Below are 17,594 nucleotides of genomic sequence, written 5' to 3' on the forward strand. Positions count from 1 at the left end.
CCCTTTTTACCATGGCGTCAGAAGGACATGGCGTCATAGACAAATGTGCGGGCTTTTCACATCTGGTGAAATAGCAGCCTATCGAACGTATCCAAGGACCAAAAATGAGGTGTTTAACATTTTGTTTAGGACTGGTAAACTTGTAATCCATTTCCATTCTCTATAGGCGTGGTCCGACGGCTTCTACACCGCTCTCCCTCGCGTTTGAATCAAGACAGCACTTTAGATACGCTCAAGGGTGACGAATCGATCCCTTGCATTTCGCTCACAATATCTTCTCGGTTTAGTGGCTTTTTCTTACACAATGACGTAATTAAGTGCGTTTTGCCTGAAATTTGGTACACTGTGTTGCCTAACTTGAGGTCATATTAAACAACTTTTGGAAGCATAACATGGTTCGTTCTGTTTATTAAGCACTCGGCCCACCGCTGTAATTCAGTGGGGTGATCTGCGGCTGTTTTAGTGAGGTTGGGGAGATTGTCGATATTTCGCAGTTGCCTATTGCCATGTTGTTTTTCGTGACCTGACGCCCTGGCCTGAACTTCACAGAGGCTGAGATTGGCGTGAAGGGGAGGTCTGAAGGTCTTCTTCCCTTGTGAGATTTCCAGCTTGGAAACACCCTTTGTGGTTCGCGTGAGCTGCGTAAATAGATCAGCTTTGTCCAATTCCTTAATTGCTTCGTTTACTTCATATCATCGCAGTAACAAAAGAATAGAAGCCATGTCAGATGAACAAAAGGCAATGCAGCTCATGCAGGAAGCTGAGAAGAAATTGAATTCTTCAAAAGGTTTCCTGGGGTCTCTGTTTGGGTAAGTTGTGCGCTATAAGGTATGTGCCTTCCAGTGTCTGAGGAAATTCTGTACATACAGATTTGAGTCATTAGTTGGCTTGTCATCCTTATTTGTATGTCACAATCACCATGGGAGGTTTAGTGGGTGTAGGCCCCCAAATATGTGGGAAAGTGTAGCACTTGCCTTACTGTGGTGCATGGAAAGAACTACCTGGATTCTGTCTGAGCCCTCAGTTAGAGTGCAAATTCCTGTGCATATGCCACATGTTTTCAATGATCAGGGCATCAGTTAAGCATGTATATGTGTGAGCTGTGAGCTAAATTGGAATATATATATATATATATATATATATATATATATATATATGTATATGGGGCAGGAAGTCCTCAATAAGGGCAGCTTATGATACCTTGGGCAAGTAATAAACTGGGCAGAGGTCAGGTGGAACTATAGAACTCATTTGAAGTGCTTAAAAAACAAAGTGGTAGAAATCCATAAAGGTAAGCACTGCACATTGGTGAAATATGTCACAGCTGTATCAATTCAATCATGATGATCTCAGTTACTGCTATATTATCCTGCCAAGTCTGATATGAGGCTGCCTGTGCAACTCTTGTAGCCAGAGTTTGACCAGTATATCAAACAGCCCTGGCAAAGGATCTTGTGCAAGCATGATGATCTTTGCCTTCTCCATCTTCTGCTGCTGTGCTGATCAAATAAACCACCTGCAAAAAAGGCACCAGATATGTTTGTAGTTAGCATGATGGCTCTAATGCTGTGAGGTTCTGTCACTCTTATCACAATTTGCTAAATTTATTTTTAGATGCTGTAAATTAGGTAAAGTGAAGATGTAACTCATACCATGGTAATTTAGAATGGTAAATTGCTATCAAAGAAGGGCAAATTCAGTGTGATTCTCCTGCTTGTGGAGCATAGCAGTAGGGGCAAATGGCAGTCAATAGATGCAACTTAGGCTGTCAGGACAGGCTCTGTGGTTGGGGTTTGTGGTTGGGGTTGGGGTTTGTCGGGCCATGGTACCAATTCTCTCAGGCCCAGCGGTGGCCAGTTGATCCAGATGGCAAAGCATGGTACTTTCAGTGAGATCTTGCCAGTGCTAGGCAGATGCTCATTGATGCTATCTGATGCTGATGTGTCATGCCCAGCACTATTTGCAGCCTTGCCTGGTGCTTATCACCTGGTGATAGCAGGGCAGGAGACATGGTGGAGGTAGGCAATGGAATGGTCATAGAAAAGGAAAATATGGTAGATAACACACTGCCAGTCATGAGTAAAGCAGAAAACACCTTGCTATACACACTGTTTTTAATTTGTTGATGTTTTTTTATGTTTTGTTGTGATCTTATTCCCTTGCTGTGTTCTGTCTGTTATATTGAAATATCACATGGCTTCATTTGCATAAAAGATGTTCTGTGGTCTGTGTGCCTGTGATGTTCCAAATTATTGCATCATTTTCATGTCAGCAGCTGTTATTCATCCAACAGAAGCACATTAGGTTAAAGCAAGTTATTACAAGCTTTCTGGTGCTGGGTGCAGTTTTTGACTTTGTCCTTTCATGTTGAATGACTGGCAAAGAATGTGAATTGTTTGGATTAGTTGAGAAGGTATATGATTATATATATATATATATATATATATATATATATAGGCATTTATTTTATTGTTGAAGGCCATAGATATGTTTCAAGTTGAGCCTCATTTGTCAAAAGTTGTCAACTTATGATTCAGGTTTTTGTCTGCCACTATCATTTTTAGTTGTTTGTGTCCATCAAAAGTTGAAGCCGGGCATGCCAAATCAGAGGCCATGATTCTGGTTGGAAAGCAGTGCATGTTATAAATTAGTTGGCAATATCTTTGTGTGCAAGATTTTGCTCTTTTTGTCACTATTGGTCAAAAAAGCACTGTTCAATATGGAATAAACATATTGTAGATGGCATGTTAGAACATATCATCTAGGGTCCAGTTAGCAATAACAATATTGACATGTTTAAAAATCTGTGATCTGCTGTGTTGGACCATTGCCTTGGAAAGTGTTCTTTGATGTTGCTGTCAGCCACATATGCCCATGAAGTTCATGATGTTGTGTTCAGTTTGTATTTGCTGCTGGGGTCACATGCATAGTTTGACTTTGGAAACATGTGTGCACCCTGAGAATAGTATAAATGTTAACTGAGATGACCATTTCTGTAGATTTATGTATTTGGTAGGCTGTGGCCTGACCATACCCGACCATTGTTTTGCCTGCAGGAACGCAGAATGTTGCCGTGATTGTGACTACTGATTACTTGCAGAGGTGGCTCCAGGGTGGAAGAGGCATCTGAGATGTACCACCGCGCCGCCAACATGTTCAAGATGGCCAAGAAATGGAGCGCGGCTGGCAATGCCTTCTGCGAGGTGGCCAACCTCAGCCTGAAGAACCAGAACCGGCATGATGCCGCCACCAACTTTGTCGATGCTGGAAATTGCTACAAAAAGTCCGACCCGAATGGTAGGTGTGAGACTTTTTAACTGGAACAAGATGCGACTGGCGGGCGGACATTTTCATGCGTATCCTACTTCAACTTCCCCAATATTGTGCATTGCGGGAGCGCCTCGTTTGTTGTCAGTCAACTGTCTAGTGTTGGTATGGTTTCACATTCTGTCTGGCACTTTGTCTGGCATTTCACATTTTCACGTCTTGATCTCACCATCTTGTTTATATTTATATTTCATAAGGTTCACAGAAACATTTCACAAGTCGTGACATGTGACATTTTCGTGACAACGGCAATTGGTCGAGGCGTCCAGCATTATTACAATCCCAGAAGTTGACTGATGCCATTGTTTAACAAGTTCTTCCTGGTATCTTAAAGGTGAGTTATTGCTAGCATTACATCATTGATGCTGAAAACAGGATTTGGGGCCTTTCTTATTCATATCAAAGCTTTCCGTTCTCGGCAAGGTCTGGGTGTTTTTTTTTCTGACCAGCCCTTTGTCCATTCACTGGGTTGAATAGTCATCGTCGTCTGCGCTACGCGGCTGATCAGTGATGGGTAAAAGTGTCGAGTGCTTTTATAATGCCTTGCGCGCAACTTACGGGGTCTGCGTTGTCGGGCAGCCAACTTACTTTGGGTGTACGCGATCGTTTACGCGGCGTGCTTACCTCGCCACCAGACACTATAACAGATTAGGCCATGGACCCCGATTGGTTCAAAAGTAGTTTAAGTGGTCGGAGACGGGTGGTGCGTGGAGGACTGATGACCCTACTGGTAACCCACAGAGTGCCCCAGGGATCCTTAGTCGGTTCGCTATGATTTACGCTATTCATGAACAACTTGCCCAGTTACCTGCCACATAGACGCCTCATTCCATATGCAGATGACACTCAGCTCCTGGACTATGCTCCTTCCAACAAGCAGAGTCTCGAAACACTAAAACATCGTCTATAACTATCTATTTGGGAACTCCAGGCTTGCTTTAGCGCAAACTTTCTGAAAACGAACAACAGAAAACCGACTTTGTTCTCATAAGTGCGAGACGCAATTTAAAGAAAACCTGTAATTTTCACTGTACAATCAATGGAGAGGCTATCTCACCTTCATGGCACATAAAATTGCTCGGCATCACCGTAGAATCGACGCTTTCGTGGCAGAACCATGTCGTCCAAAGTCGTGCAAAGATGCATGCAACATAATTCTAATCTTGCTGCACCGTCTCAGGCATTGCTTCACACGTGATGTTCTCAAAGTTGTCATCGAAGACTACGTTTTTCCATATATGTATATATATATATATATATATATATATATATATATATATATATATATATATGCCTTACTGTGTTTGCGTGTAGGGTGGCGTGATGAAGTGCCAGGTGCAGAGGATTAAAAAAAACTATAAATTTTGCCTCCAGGATTGTCTCTGGCATAAAACGCAGCCAGCATACAACACCGACTCTGGAATATCTAGGCTGGCCCTGAATTCCTGACCTCGTGAAGGAGAGGGGCGTGCTGAAAGTGTTCAACACCCTATGACACAAATACCCCCCCCCCCCGCCGTCCAACCTCTTTTTAAGCCACGTTCCTCTCTTTTGCTAGGGGCGGCGCGCCCCTCCATGCCAGTTTCTCTCCACCTGCCCAGGTGCCAGTTGGAAGCCACCAAGGGAGCCTTTCTTGTTCGTGCCGCGGCAACTTGGAACCGCTCCTCCGGCCACCACCATGTTTTCATCTCTGACTTCTGAGGGATTGAAAGTTGATGTTTCAAAACGCTTATGTTTTGGTCACGTTCTTTAGTTTCTAGCCCATGCTGGTTGCCTTTGTGATTATATGCCATATGTATGTACAAGTGTGATCTTTTTTCGTTTATCGTTTCGACTTCGGACGGTTTGTAGCTTCGAATTTTATGGTATCGTGTTTATCGTGCCGTTTCTCATCGTTTCGTATTTTTATATTATCATATTTTGGAGTAGTTCGTAGTATCGTATTTTATAGTTTACTTCGTAGCATGGCCTTCTATAGCATTTTTTGCAACGTTTCGTAACGAGTTAGCGATGTAACGACCCGAGGTTAGCGAACGCAGTAGCAAGCCGAAACCTGAAAAGCCATCTCGGGAATGGTTGTCGAGCAAACAAAGATATAAACACAAAAATTTGATTCTGAGTGTCGTCGGTTTCCGATCTCACTGCGGGGGGACTGAGCGGTGGCGAACCTGACCTTATCGCGTGCGGCCGACCCGTACGGCGGTATCTCCGTGCGCTAATCTGTGCCCAGCCCTCTGGCAGAAGCCGCCAGTCCGATCTGCTGTTCATATAGAGGCTCTCACCGAATCGGCCGACGACGCTCAGTGAGCAGTGCGCGCTCCAACAAGCTTTCGTGCTGAATTCCTGCACGGACATGATTGCGTCATATTCTCTAGGGCTGTCTGCATGGCTGTGGGGAGAAAGGGTGAACCTAGGGCGGGAGATGAAGGCAGGACCGCTGCGCCTGAGCCGCCTAGCGACCCCCTGCCCTTGCCGCTTTGGTGCGGCCCACCCGCCGTGGCGTCGCGGCCGGCGCGCTGACGCCTGCCCACGCACCGCCAGAGGCCGTCAACTGCCTGATGAAGGCGATTGAGATCTTCACGGACATGGGCCGCTTCACCGTGGCGGCCAAGCACCACCAGACGATCGCCGAGATCTACGAGACGGAGCTAGTTGACCTGGACAAGTGCATCAAGCACTACGAGAAGGCGGCGGACTACTTCCGCGGCGAGGAGTCCACCTCGTCGGCCAACAAGTGCCTGCTCAAGGTGGCCCAGTTCGCCGCCCAGACGCAGGACTACGAAAAGGCCATCAGCATCTACGACCAGGTCAGTGCGGGTGACTGTGTCGCTGCCGGCGGTGGGCTGATGCCGATGTATATATATATATATATATATATATATATATATAATATATAGTATATTATATATGTGTGGTTTAAGTTTTTAAGGCTAACATATATATATACATATATATATATATATATATTATATATATATATATATATATATATAGTAGAGAGAGAGAGAGAGATGAGGAGAGAGGAGCGAGGAGAGGAGAGAGAGAGAGATGGAGCGAGAAGATGGAGAGAGAGAGGAGAGAGAGAGAGGAGAGGGGGAAGAGAGGGAAGAGAGAGAGAGAGAGAGAGGAGAGAGGAGAGAGGGAGAGAGGAGAGAGAGAGGGAGAGGGAGGGGAGAGGAGAGAGGAGAGAGAGGAGAGGAGAGAGAGAGAGAGGGGAGAGAGGAGGGAGAGGGAGAGGGAGAGGGAGAGGGAGAGGGAGAGGGAGAGGGAGAGGGAGGAGGAGGGGAGAGAGGGAGAGAGAGGGAGGGAGGGGAGAGGGAGAGGGAGAGGGAGAGGGAGGGGAGAGGGAGAGGGAGAGGGGAGAGGGAGAGGGAGGGGAGAGGGAGAGGGAGAGGGAGAGACGAGGAGAGGGAGAGGGAGAGAGAGAGAGAGAGAAGATGAGAGAGAGAGATATATAGATATATATATATATATATATATATATATATATATATATATCCCGCCAGGAGGTGCCATTGAGCAGGACGTGAGAGTTCTTGACTGTCGAGCACGGGCTTATTTCGTGTCGCCTCCACCCGCGGAGAGCTTATGAGGTGATCTCTTACGAGCGCCTCTCCCTCTCGGCTGATAGTTCAAGGTCCACGTTATGACCTTACGCGCGTGCTCGCTGTTTTGGCGTATATGAACCCGAGCTTTGCTCACACTCGAACTACAGCGTAGCTGCAGCGATGAATCCTGCTTGTAATGGTTCATGAGAGCTGCGACTAGACCCAGCGGAAATAGGCCAGCCATGTGAGTGTGCGCAGAATGGCCGCCTTGTAGTCGAGCCTCCGAACGTCAGACATTATCATCTGTATGTGGTTTGATGTTTTTTTAAGGCTTCTAATCGTGTTTTGCCGCTGACTGGCGATGAAGCATTTGTGGGAGTAATGAGTTTCGCCCAAGTTCTCTCCAGGTAGCCGTAGGTGAAAGCCCGATCCGTCCCTCTTATCCTCTATCTCGCTTCATCCTGCATCCTCGCGACACCCCGCTTGTCCGGGGCAGGCTGCATGCAACAGCCACGAGTGGGCCGAGGGCCCCGTGGGAAGAGGGACCCCAACCGGGTACCCAGCGCGCATGCGCGGGTTAAAGCCCGGCGGTTGGCCACCCAGGCGCATGTGAGCCTACCCGACCGTTAATCATGTTCCTTCGTCCCATTGCCCTGAAATGATCATTTCTGCTCGAAAGGGCTCTAGTCCAAAAAAACGAGGGTTTTCAAGGTTTGCCCGCTTCAGACAAAACTTGGCCTAGACGCAGCTAGCAACGTTCCACTTGGATACCTCCAGTGACACCTTGTAAGCACCAACGCTGAGAGGGTTCAGTCCCCCCCCCCCCCTCCCGTTGAGTGTCACTTGCTGCTCTCCCCTCGGCTCCGGAGCCCGTTGCTCCCCCCCCCCCCTTGCGATGCCTGACGGCGCGCGCGCTGTGGCCGCCAGGTGGCCGGCACCTCCCTGGAGAGCTCGCTGCTGAAGTACAGCGCCAAGGACTACTTCTTCCGGGCGCTGCTCTGCCACCTGTGCATCGACGTCATCAACGCCAACAACGCCGTGCAGCGCTACCAGGAGATGTACCCGGCGTTCCAGGACTCGCGCGAGTGCAAGCTCATCAAGGTGGGGTGGGCGCTGCCGGTGGGCGCGGGGATAGCGGTGGAGACGCTCCGGCGATCGCTCCCCAGGACGGGGAGGACGAGGTGTATGACCTGTTTTCATTGCTGGTGACGTTGCCCTTCGTGGTTTTGTTGACAGGCGGATTCCCTTCATAACCAGACGGGTGATTCGCCTGGTATATAGCCCCTTGTCCGTGGTCATAACAGCGTCCGGTGTTATCCGGTCACACGCGGGTACAGTGGGGCACGTCCCCAGCATAATTGGGGCTTGATTGGAACTGATGCGTTGTCAGTTCCAGTCGTCAGTCATTTCCCAGAACCCACTACGAGCGTTGTATGATAGTCCGACCCCCACACCACCTGCGGATGTCGGCACCCGTGTGCCTGGTGGCCGTGGCGTCTCCGACGTGCGGGTCCTGCCGCCCATGCGACTTCGGACGGGGTCTTGCGCTCCTGCCGACGCCCTGCGCCCTGTCCCACAGACCATCTGCACCCACCTGGAGGAGGAGAACGTGGACGCGTTCACCGAGACGGTCACCGAGTACGACTCGATCTCGCGCCTCGACCAGTGGACCACCATGATGCTGAACCGGATAAAGAAAACCATACAGGAGGACCTGAAGTAGGCGCGCAATCAGCCGCCGAGTCCACGTGGCCGGCCGGGGGAGGCCCCGCGCCGCCGACGAGTCCATGCCTCGCTCTGGGGGGCGCAAGTCTGCTGGTTTATTACTTTGTTGGTGTGATAGTGTCGCTGACGGCTTCTTTTCTACCCGCAGGCGATAGTCTGGGGCCTGGTTCCGATATAGCCATGTATTGTTGAGTTATGCGGCGCCGGCGTGCGGGTATAATTTATGTGCATCGGTAGCTTGCGGTCGGATGACTACCCTGGCGGGGCCGTTTCGGGCTGGTTTGTGCAGTATAGGACGGTCTCGGACGTGTGGCGGGATCACAGTGGGCTTGGGAGCGCCCCATGTGATGAGCTGAGCTGCACACTATAGCGTGTGAATACCTTTGCGGCGGCCGGAGACGTCGTTCGCTCTCGCCTGCTAGCTACCATTCCAGTGTTTCAAGACGTCTTCTGTTCTGCGAAATGGCGTTCGCAGCAACCGAGTCGCGTGGTGTTCTTCGCTTATCCTGTCCGTGGCGTTCGACGGGGTACGTCGCAACCCTGAGTGGTATTGCTAGTTGCCCTCACTGCACTTCCAGAACTATCGACACGTAACCAGTCGCCCGTTGAGATGCTCTCCGATTTTACTAGCGTCAACTCCTTGGAGCCGTCAGCCGCGTGTGCTGCCGGCGCGTCGTGCTGATCAGCCGTCGCAGCCCCGCGGCCGATGGGACCCCGTCTCACCCTCCCCCGTAGCCTCTCGTGCTTGCCGGCGCAGCGGTCGGCCGCGTCGCCTCTCTCCGCCCTGTTCTGCGTGTCGTGCGTTCCGCTAGTGTCGGCCGGCCGTGCCCTCGGGCGTCGGCCGTGTCGTTTAGAGCAGTCCGGTGCGCCGCCACGGGTCGCCGGCTCAATGGACGTCCATCGCGGCGAATAAATCCAAAGAGAAGACGTGTTTATAGCGTGGTGGCCGCGATTCGGCGGCGGGGCGCGACGAACGCAGCGGAGATCACATCAGCAGCTGGTATCACAACACACTGGCGCGGCGCTGGACGACAACCCTTCGACAGGCCGAGCGCCGCGGAAGCACTGACATCAGGTACCCGGAACAACACTACCTCCTTACAAACCAAGACAATCCTGCAAACAGATGCCCGTATAAAGGCCCGACCTCGTCCGCCCCACGCACGACAAAATTGACGGTATATTTGTCCTTGGTTGACAGAAGTAATATCAATGTCTGTATTTCCATTAATGTTATCCGTTCGCGTACTTCGTGCATTTGTTCGCAGTCCGCAGAACTTCGCATGCTTGGCCCTGTTTGTATAAAAATACTTTGGTTTCCGAGGTTATCCTTGACTCTTTCCGTCCCCTCCGCGGCCTCCCCGCACCATCACCAGTGATCACCGCGGCGACTTGGCAGCGTTGCCGGCTCCCTCAGGCCGGCCGGTCGTCATGGTTATTCTTCAAACTGGCCGTCGTCAGGTGGCTCTAGCGGATCCTCTTGCAGCAGTCCGTCTGCGCCGTGATCATCCTGAAAATACGCCCGTGCAGATCAGTTTGACCGTTCCAGATAGGATACACTAGGTTCGCTTCGGCATGCGTGTCGGATGTCTGGTATTTAACCTCGATCTGACTAGCAACCGAGAAGTATTTAAAGACACATGAAATCGTACTTCCAAGTCAAACAGGGCGATCAAAACGGTGACTAATGACTAACTCCGATCTACAGCCAATCGCAAGTCACAATTATCTCACGGTATCATGTCTCTCACCTCGGACAAGGGCGGGCCGCACGTCTCTCACATTGGACAGGGGTGGGTTTCACGCCTCTCGCCTCGGGCAGGGGCATGTCTCACGCCTCTCGCCTCGGACAGGAGCAGGTCTCACGTCTCTCACCTCGGGACAGGGGCACATTTCACGCCTCTCACCTCAGACAAGGGCGGGTCGTCGCCATCGCCGCCAAACAGCACCGCCATGTCCTCGAGCGGGACGCCGCGCGTCTCGGGCAGCCACCGGAAGAACACGTTCCAGCCGACGGCGGCCAGGCCAGCGTACAGGAAAAACACGCCGGCGCGTCCCAGCGCGTGCACCAGCGTCAGGAACGTCAGCGACACGGCCAAGTTGGCCAGCCAGTTGCAGGAGGCGGCCAGGCCGCTGCCGGTGCCGCGCGCCCACGCCGGGTAGATCTCGGCGTTGACCGTCCAGGGCATCGGGCCCATGCCGGGCGAGAAGCAGATCAGGTACAGGCAGAGCCCGAGCACGGCCAGCCAGGAGCGCGATGCCGGACACCAGTCGGCCGCCCAGACGAGGCCGGGCGCCGAGCACGCGCCGCCCGCCGCCGACGCGTTCGCCGGCGAGACGAACGGCAGGCATGAGCCGTTGGTGACGCCGGCCGGCGTCGGCAGGAAACAGAAGCCGCAGCCGGCCGCCTGGCAGCCGGCGCAGTTGGCTCGGTCGCAGTCTGGCGACCCGGGCGGCGCCACCACCGGCGGCGACTCGGCCGCGTTCAACAGGAAGCCGCCGGCCAGCAGCAGCAGCGAGAGTGCCGCGCCCAGCAGGCTGGCCAGTGTGAGCGGCCGACGGCCCAGCCGCTCTACCAGCACCAGGCCGACAAGTGTGCCGACGAAGTTGACGGCGGCGGTGACAGCGGCCAGCCAGATGGCCAGCGACACGTCCCGCACGCCGGCCAGCTGGATGATGCTGGCGCTGTAGTACATCACCGTATTGATACCGGTCAGCTGCTGGAACAGCTGCAGACCGCAGCCGAGCAGAAGCGCGCGGCGCACGGTCGGCCGTCGCAGCATCTCGACCAGCAGGCTAGCAGCGGGCGGACGGCGGCGCGCCTCGCGCGCACACTGCGCCCCGATCCGCTGCAGCTCGAGGTCGACGGGGAAATCAGCGGGCCGGAGCCGCGCCAGCGCGGCGGCCGCCTCGCGCCGCCGGCCGCGGCCCAGCAGGAAGCGCGGAGACTCGGGCACCGCCAGCAGGCCCAGCAGCTGCACGGCGGCCGGCAGCGCCGCCAAGCCCATCATCCAGCGCCAGCCGCGCGGCACGGCGGCCAGCGCGCCGCACAGCAGCGCCGCCGCCAGCTGGCCGCCCGTGATGAACACGCAGTTGATGGTGGTGAGCGCGCCGCGCGCGTCGGCCGGCGCTGCCTCGGCGATGAAGACGGGTACGACGCTGCTGGCCAGCCCGATGCCGACGCCCAGCACCAGCCGGCCGGCCAGCAGCGCCGCCGGCGACGTGCTCAGGCCGGCCAGCAGCGCGCCGCCGACGAACACGGCGCTGGCCGTCAGCAGCACAGGCCGGCGGCCCAGCCGGTCAGCTAGCGGCCCGGCCGCCAGCGAGAGCAGCCATGCCGAGCCGACCGTGCCGGCCACGATCAGCTCGTGCCACGTGTCCGAGAGCCTGAACTCGGCGCGCACGAGCACCATGGCGCCAGATACCACGCCCGTGTCGTAGCCGAAGAGGAAGCCGCCAATGGCACTCAGGAAGGTCAGCACGTATAGGAGTGCGCAGCGGCCGCTGGGCAGCGGGGTGCCGGTGTCGACAGTCGCAATGGGCGGTAGCAGCGGCTGGTGGGACTCAGCCATGGTGGGTGCAGGTGTGAGTGAGGAGGTGGGAGCTAGTGTTCTACAGTGCTGGCTCACAAGTAATACTTGGTGATCCTGAGTGGACTGACCATAATAAATGGACTTACACTGTTAGCCTCAAAATGGTTTTATGCGGAGGTGAGATGTACTACAGTCATATCTATAATATGGTTATATGTATACTATGCATAGTATATCATGCACACTATGTATGCCATGTATTTTTTACATCTCTATCATGACTTGTATAGCATGACATGCATGACTTTTCCCAACAAATTGTGATTAGAAAAGGTCAATTATGCCTTACTTTACACAGTCACCTCACAATACTGACACTGATACCATACTGATATTAATACTGATACTGATACTGATACTGATCACAATACTGAGTTGTTAATAATAATAAACTAAAAATGACCTAAGCCCAAACATAATGACCATGACTTTCTTACCACAGGACTTTTGCCACATTTCTAGTGGTGTTCTTATGGTAAACACTCCCAAAATTTTAGTTGAATAGCCTCGACCTGCAATGAAAGCAAACAAGTTAATGACATAATGTTAGCATATAGCACTTCTTGGAACACTGAGAAAAAACTGGCTGAAGACTTAAAGCAATCTTTGATTTAAGAAAAGTACATGTTCACTAACTGCACCCTGCAGCAATCACACCCTGTACTGCTGCACCCTGTACTAACAGTTGTGGTACAATGGACATGTAGCTTAAACTTGGTAGCATGTGAACCAAACTTGAGCAACCTGTAGGTACATCAGTCACATAAGTTATATACATCATGCATGTATCAATATATATATATGATGCATCATATGATGCATGATGATGCATGATGATGTATCATATGATGCATCATATTATGCATCATATCATATATGATGCATGATATGATACATCATATATATATATATATATATATATATATATATATATATATATATATATATATATATATATATATATATATATATATATGTGTGTGTGTGTGTGTGTGTGTGTGTGTGTGTGTGTGCACATATACATATATGTACTAAAAATATAGATGTATTCCCCAGCCTCTAGAACTGTTTTAATCTCATCTCAAGCAAAAAGAAAATTAAACTTGTTAGTGCCTCATTGTTTTCATGGTAAGGCAATTCCAGAAATGCTTAGCCAAATAAAGCTAAAAGTAAAAGTAAATGTGCTGATTATATATCCCCATATGGTTAATAGACAAGAATCCACAGTGGTTTGAGCACCTCTCAATACTCCTTTACAAAAATAATGAAATCTTATTTTTCTAAACATCAGCAAAGAGCTGAACATTAGCAATCATCTACATATCACATGGACTGCTTGCTAGTTTTCAGCCCTTCTTGGCAACGCCCAGTGGTTGCTTCAACATAAAGCACTAGTGTGCATTTGACTTTGAGTGTCCACAGGCTCTGACAAGGGTCTAATGAGCGAAAACAGGTCAACAGACCAACTCAAGCTAGCAGAAACAAACATCACGCACACGGCGTGGCTGGGTCCGGACGCCACAAATTCCACCCCATTATATCATTCCTGCGAGTTTGCGCTGAGAGCACATCAAGACTATCATAAAAAACATTAAAAAAATAATAATAAAAATATCAGTAAAATAAAAAAATACTGCGCCCAAATGGATGGCTTCCGCATTTTCATACCGACCACTCATATACCTCACACCACGTGTAGGAATCCTCCCAGTTTGTTACATCGACATAGGGCCTTATGACGAACAGTGTTTGCGCCAGCTCATGTCTCAAATGATGCATATTTGTAAGCTGCATATTTGTATTATTATTTACTGGTAAATGTCACCAGGGCTGTTCAGCGTTCCGAGGCCCCAAGTGACCCAGTGAGGTCGTGGTGATCAGAGAAGCCCGGAGCAGTTGAGCCTGCCTCAAAGTGGCCAGTAGCGCCCTAAGCGCATAGAACGGGCCCTGAACGATACATGCCACCTCTGAGCGCCAGAGACCCTCATTAGTTTCAAGGGCCCCTTTTCCCGAAGCCCTGTTGGTTAGAGGGCTTTTCTTCCGATCCAATCACCCGTGGGGGGGGGGGGGTTAGGTCGCTTTAGGTGCCCTGCGGCCGGTCGCAGCGGTCGCGCCACAAGTCAGGTGACGTCAGAGGGCAGGATAGACCATGCAAAGCACGGCGGCACGTTGGGCGTTCGCTATCAAATTCTGCCGTTGACTTGGATTTGTGCGATCGGATAGTAGGGGTCAGGGCTCTCGACAAGCACTGCTTAGCGTTAGCTCCGATCTCAGAAATCCATATGTTCGAAAGGGTTGAAAGGATCTTTACAAAAGGTCCCCAAGCGTGAGTGGTCATGATGTACAGAGAGGTTAAACTTGGCAGCCATAGGGAAGCGGGGCAGCCATTTGTGGCCTATTGAGCCATCAGACTATCTGCCACTGTCTGAACCTCTATCATGGCAAAAAAGTTGTTTTTTCATTCAGTCCGGCCAAATCCTCATGACGAGTGAGCCGATAAAGCCTTGCCATGGAGCACCTGGGCCCACCATCCCCACTCCCGGTTTAGAACGCCGAAACCCACTACCCCTCCCCCCCCCCACCCTAACATTTTAGGCCTTCCGGGATCCGGAAGCCCGAACTCCAGCCCCAACGCCCATAGTATCTCCATCCATGAACAGCCAGCCCCTCCCCATATGCCGTTGGATACGTCGTATGATATCCATATGCTGTTGGATATCATTAACTTATGCAGCTATTCGACATTCGGTGTTCGCATGTTTTATTGTCATCAATATCAGTATTATCTGACAAAGTCATAAGGATGCAGAACGTAATCTTATCATGCTGAAATGCAAACCAGGAATAACAGTGCCCACATCTCGTCAAATATCAGCGTTAATTGGTTCAGCGCTAGCTAACATTCTTGTGCCTGCAGAATGATAACGTAATGATGGTCGAATTAGTGCGGCGCACGCAGAACAACTTTGAAAACTTGCTATCGGACTATTTTCCTCCTCTGCACATCAACTACCACCACCTTTTTCATACCTATATGCACCTCTGAATTGTTGCGATTGACGATGTCCGTATACATGATACGAACGGCCCGAAAAAAGAAAATTATGATTTGTCGATGACTGGTCTCAAAGTAAATCATCGTTGCTGGTTTCCTGATATAACTGCCTGGCGTCGCATGGCATGGCCATTATGGTTGCATGGCACATGCCAGTTTTCACAACTCGGTGCGGTGCGTTTCCTGCACCCATATACTGAAGAATGCAGCGACCTTTGCCAACACGATGGCGCTTTTTCGGCGGGTTATTTATGCCTGGTTCCCATGAACAACAAAGTAGCAAAGCCCCTCCCCTGTCGCTTCCGGACCCGCCCTTAGCGTTGACATGCATCACCCTTAACCTAAACATGACCAGTATCGCTACCATACACCGTATTGTAACTTAATTCGGTAAACGATCGTGGAGCGCCCACTCAGCTTGGATGCATAGTGCATAGTCTTAGCGGACCTCCCACAAACACATCCCTGGAATTTCCGCTCGCTGATGCAAGGAGGTTAAATTCATGCCCCCATCGTAGCTTGATTTAAAAATACGAAGCTTTAGAGCCTTGTTACTCTGATGGCTTTAAATCCCGCCGCATGACATCACCGTGGGTCAGTAAGAAAGTTCCCTATGTTATGAACGATATGCGATAGTAAACATTTTTGTTCAGGGAGCGTCCTTATTGATTATGAATAAATGCGTCTTTGACAGGTAATCGTGCGTGCAAAACGTAACCCTCACCCAACACCTGTCGCTGTCGCTGTCACACGAGGGTTCAATGTGCGTGGCTTGTGCGATGTGAACATAAATGCACTGGAAAGACCGAATAAGTTCATAAGTTGATTTTCTGGTGTTTATTCGATACCAATGCGTAATAAATTTAACCACTACCGCAGGACATATGCACGACCACAGGTGGCGCCAGTCTCGACTCTGATGAAATCGGATGCTGGGAAAAATTTGAGAGCCGCGGTCGGAGCTACGGGCTCAGGGTCTATAATCAGTGACGATCGGAATGAAGCAAAACTACAGCCATCGATATATCTATAACATCGTGTTGCATTCTAGTAGAGCTTGCATGCACAAAAAATGGAGCATAGTATATTTTGTTATCTTGGCGTAGGCACCAAGGGGGCGGGTGGTACAGTAGTCCCTGAGAAAATGCGGACCTTGCGTGATCAAGCTCGTGGTTCTCCTTACACCCAAACGTGGCTTTTATAAGGATGACTCCCAACGGATGACTTGCCTCAAAACTCGAACCGGAGGGGATTCCCGAACAAAACCGCCTCTGCTTGTGCCGCAGTCAGGATTGGCCAAAAATCGTGATGCGTTACGCACTGCCAGGAACTCGAATCGAATCTATAAAACCGGGGTGAAGCACAGGTCATAAAACGAGCCCGTAGTCCCTGCTACCCAATACCCGGTCGTGTTCCATGCTCCAACGCTCCAGTGATGCGCTTCCACGCCAACACCGCGGATTCCAGAACGGCTGCCAAGTCGGCATTTGGTCGCAGTGTTGTATTTGATTTGACGGTTGACAAACTTCGCCTTTCACATCAATATTTACAAGCAGCGCTATCGACTCTGCGGAGTATTCACATCCCACGCCATTCACTTTCTAAATCAATTTAAACGCCAGCTTCATAGACTTTCGCCCACACATCTTTGCATTGTGATCCGTTCATTACGCACTGCTGCACACACAACAGTAGATACCGTGTCTTGCATGCAGACATCATTCACACGCTCGTGGAACGACAGAATACCACGCCGCAGCACGCCATCAACAGTGAACACCTTTGTACTGTGTCACAGGAAAGGCCGTGTCATTCGCACCGGATCTGTCCTCGGTACTCCATCGCAAAAGGCCGAGTGCAGGAGTTGCGGGGCGCCGACCAGACACGACAAAAACAAAGCGGACGAGGGCAGGTGGGTATGACTGGATAAACAAACCTCGCCCTGCTGGAATTCTCGCCTGACCTCTCGGTCCTGAAGTCCCTGCAAGAGCCCACCCGACTGCGGCTGTGCCCAGCGGTTATGTGTGTCTTATGTCAGGCGCAGACGGTTTAGCCCTTTCAGTGAAGCAAAACATTTCCTCCTAAGCTCAGACATCCCAATTTAAAGCGCATCCTCGCAGGAGGCCAGCACCGGGCTCACCGCTTCCGCTACAAGAAGACCTGTTGTAACCTATCCGTCTTTCCTTCCGTCAAACCCACTTCCTGCCCTTAGTCCCGGGCACCTGCTATACATGGATTTTACGATACTCTCCAAAGTTGATACCCTCTCTTCCGGTAATTTTATCAACAAATAAATGCAAAATATTATAGTGGCTGAAGTGAGCTGAACGCTCGTTCTGTTAACTC

The 17,594-nt window shown here is 50.8% G+C and overlaps 2 protein-coding genes across 2 annotated transcripts; one reads left to right on the forward strand and one right to left on the reverse strand.

Moving 5' to 3' along the window:
* Positions 1–423: 423 nt before the first annotated feature.
* On the forward strand, positions 424–9,527 carry alphaSnap (Alpha-soluble NSF attachment protein). The gene is made up of 6 exons (XM_037228175.1): positions 424–467; positions 550–809; positions 3,101–3,297; positions 5,869–6,134; positions 7,803–7,976; positions 8,455–9,527. The coding sequence occupies exons 2-6, from the start codon at positions 721–723 to the stop codon at positions 8,596–8,598; spliced, it is 870 nt and encodes a 289-aa protein (XP_037084070.1). The 5' UTR covers positions 424–467; positions 550–720; the 3' UTR covers positions 8,599–9,527.
* Positions 9,515–11,474, reverse strand: LOC119100848 (proton myo-inositol cotransporter). The gene is made up of 3 exons (XM_037224015.1): positions 11,006–11,474; positions 10,508–10,972; positions 9,515–10,110 (listed from the first exon to the last, which is right to left on the reverse strand). The coding sequence occupies exons 1-3, from the start codon at positions 11,381–11,383 to the stop codon at positions 10,036–10,038; spliced, it is 918 nt and encodes a 305-aa protein (XP_037079910.1). The 5' UTR covers positions 11,384–11,474; the 3' UTR covers positions 9,515–10,035.
* Between the last annotated feature and the right edge of the window lie 6,120 nt (positions 11,475–17,594).

This window comes from Pollicipes pollicipes, unplaced genomic scaffold (genome assembly GCF_011947565.3).
Source record: "Pollicipes pollicipes isolate AB1234 unplaced genomic scaffold, Ppol_2.1 Scaffold_2555;HRSCAF=2994_pilon_pilon_pilon, whole genome shotgun sequence".
NCBI classification, from domain to species: domain Eukaryota; kingdom Metazoa; phylum Arthropoda; class Thecostraca; order Pollicipedomorpha; family Pollicipedidae; genus Pollicipes; species Pollicipes pollicipes.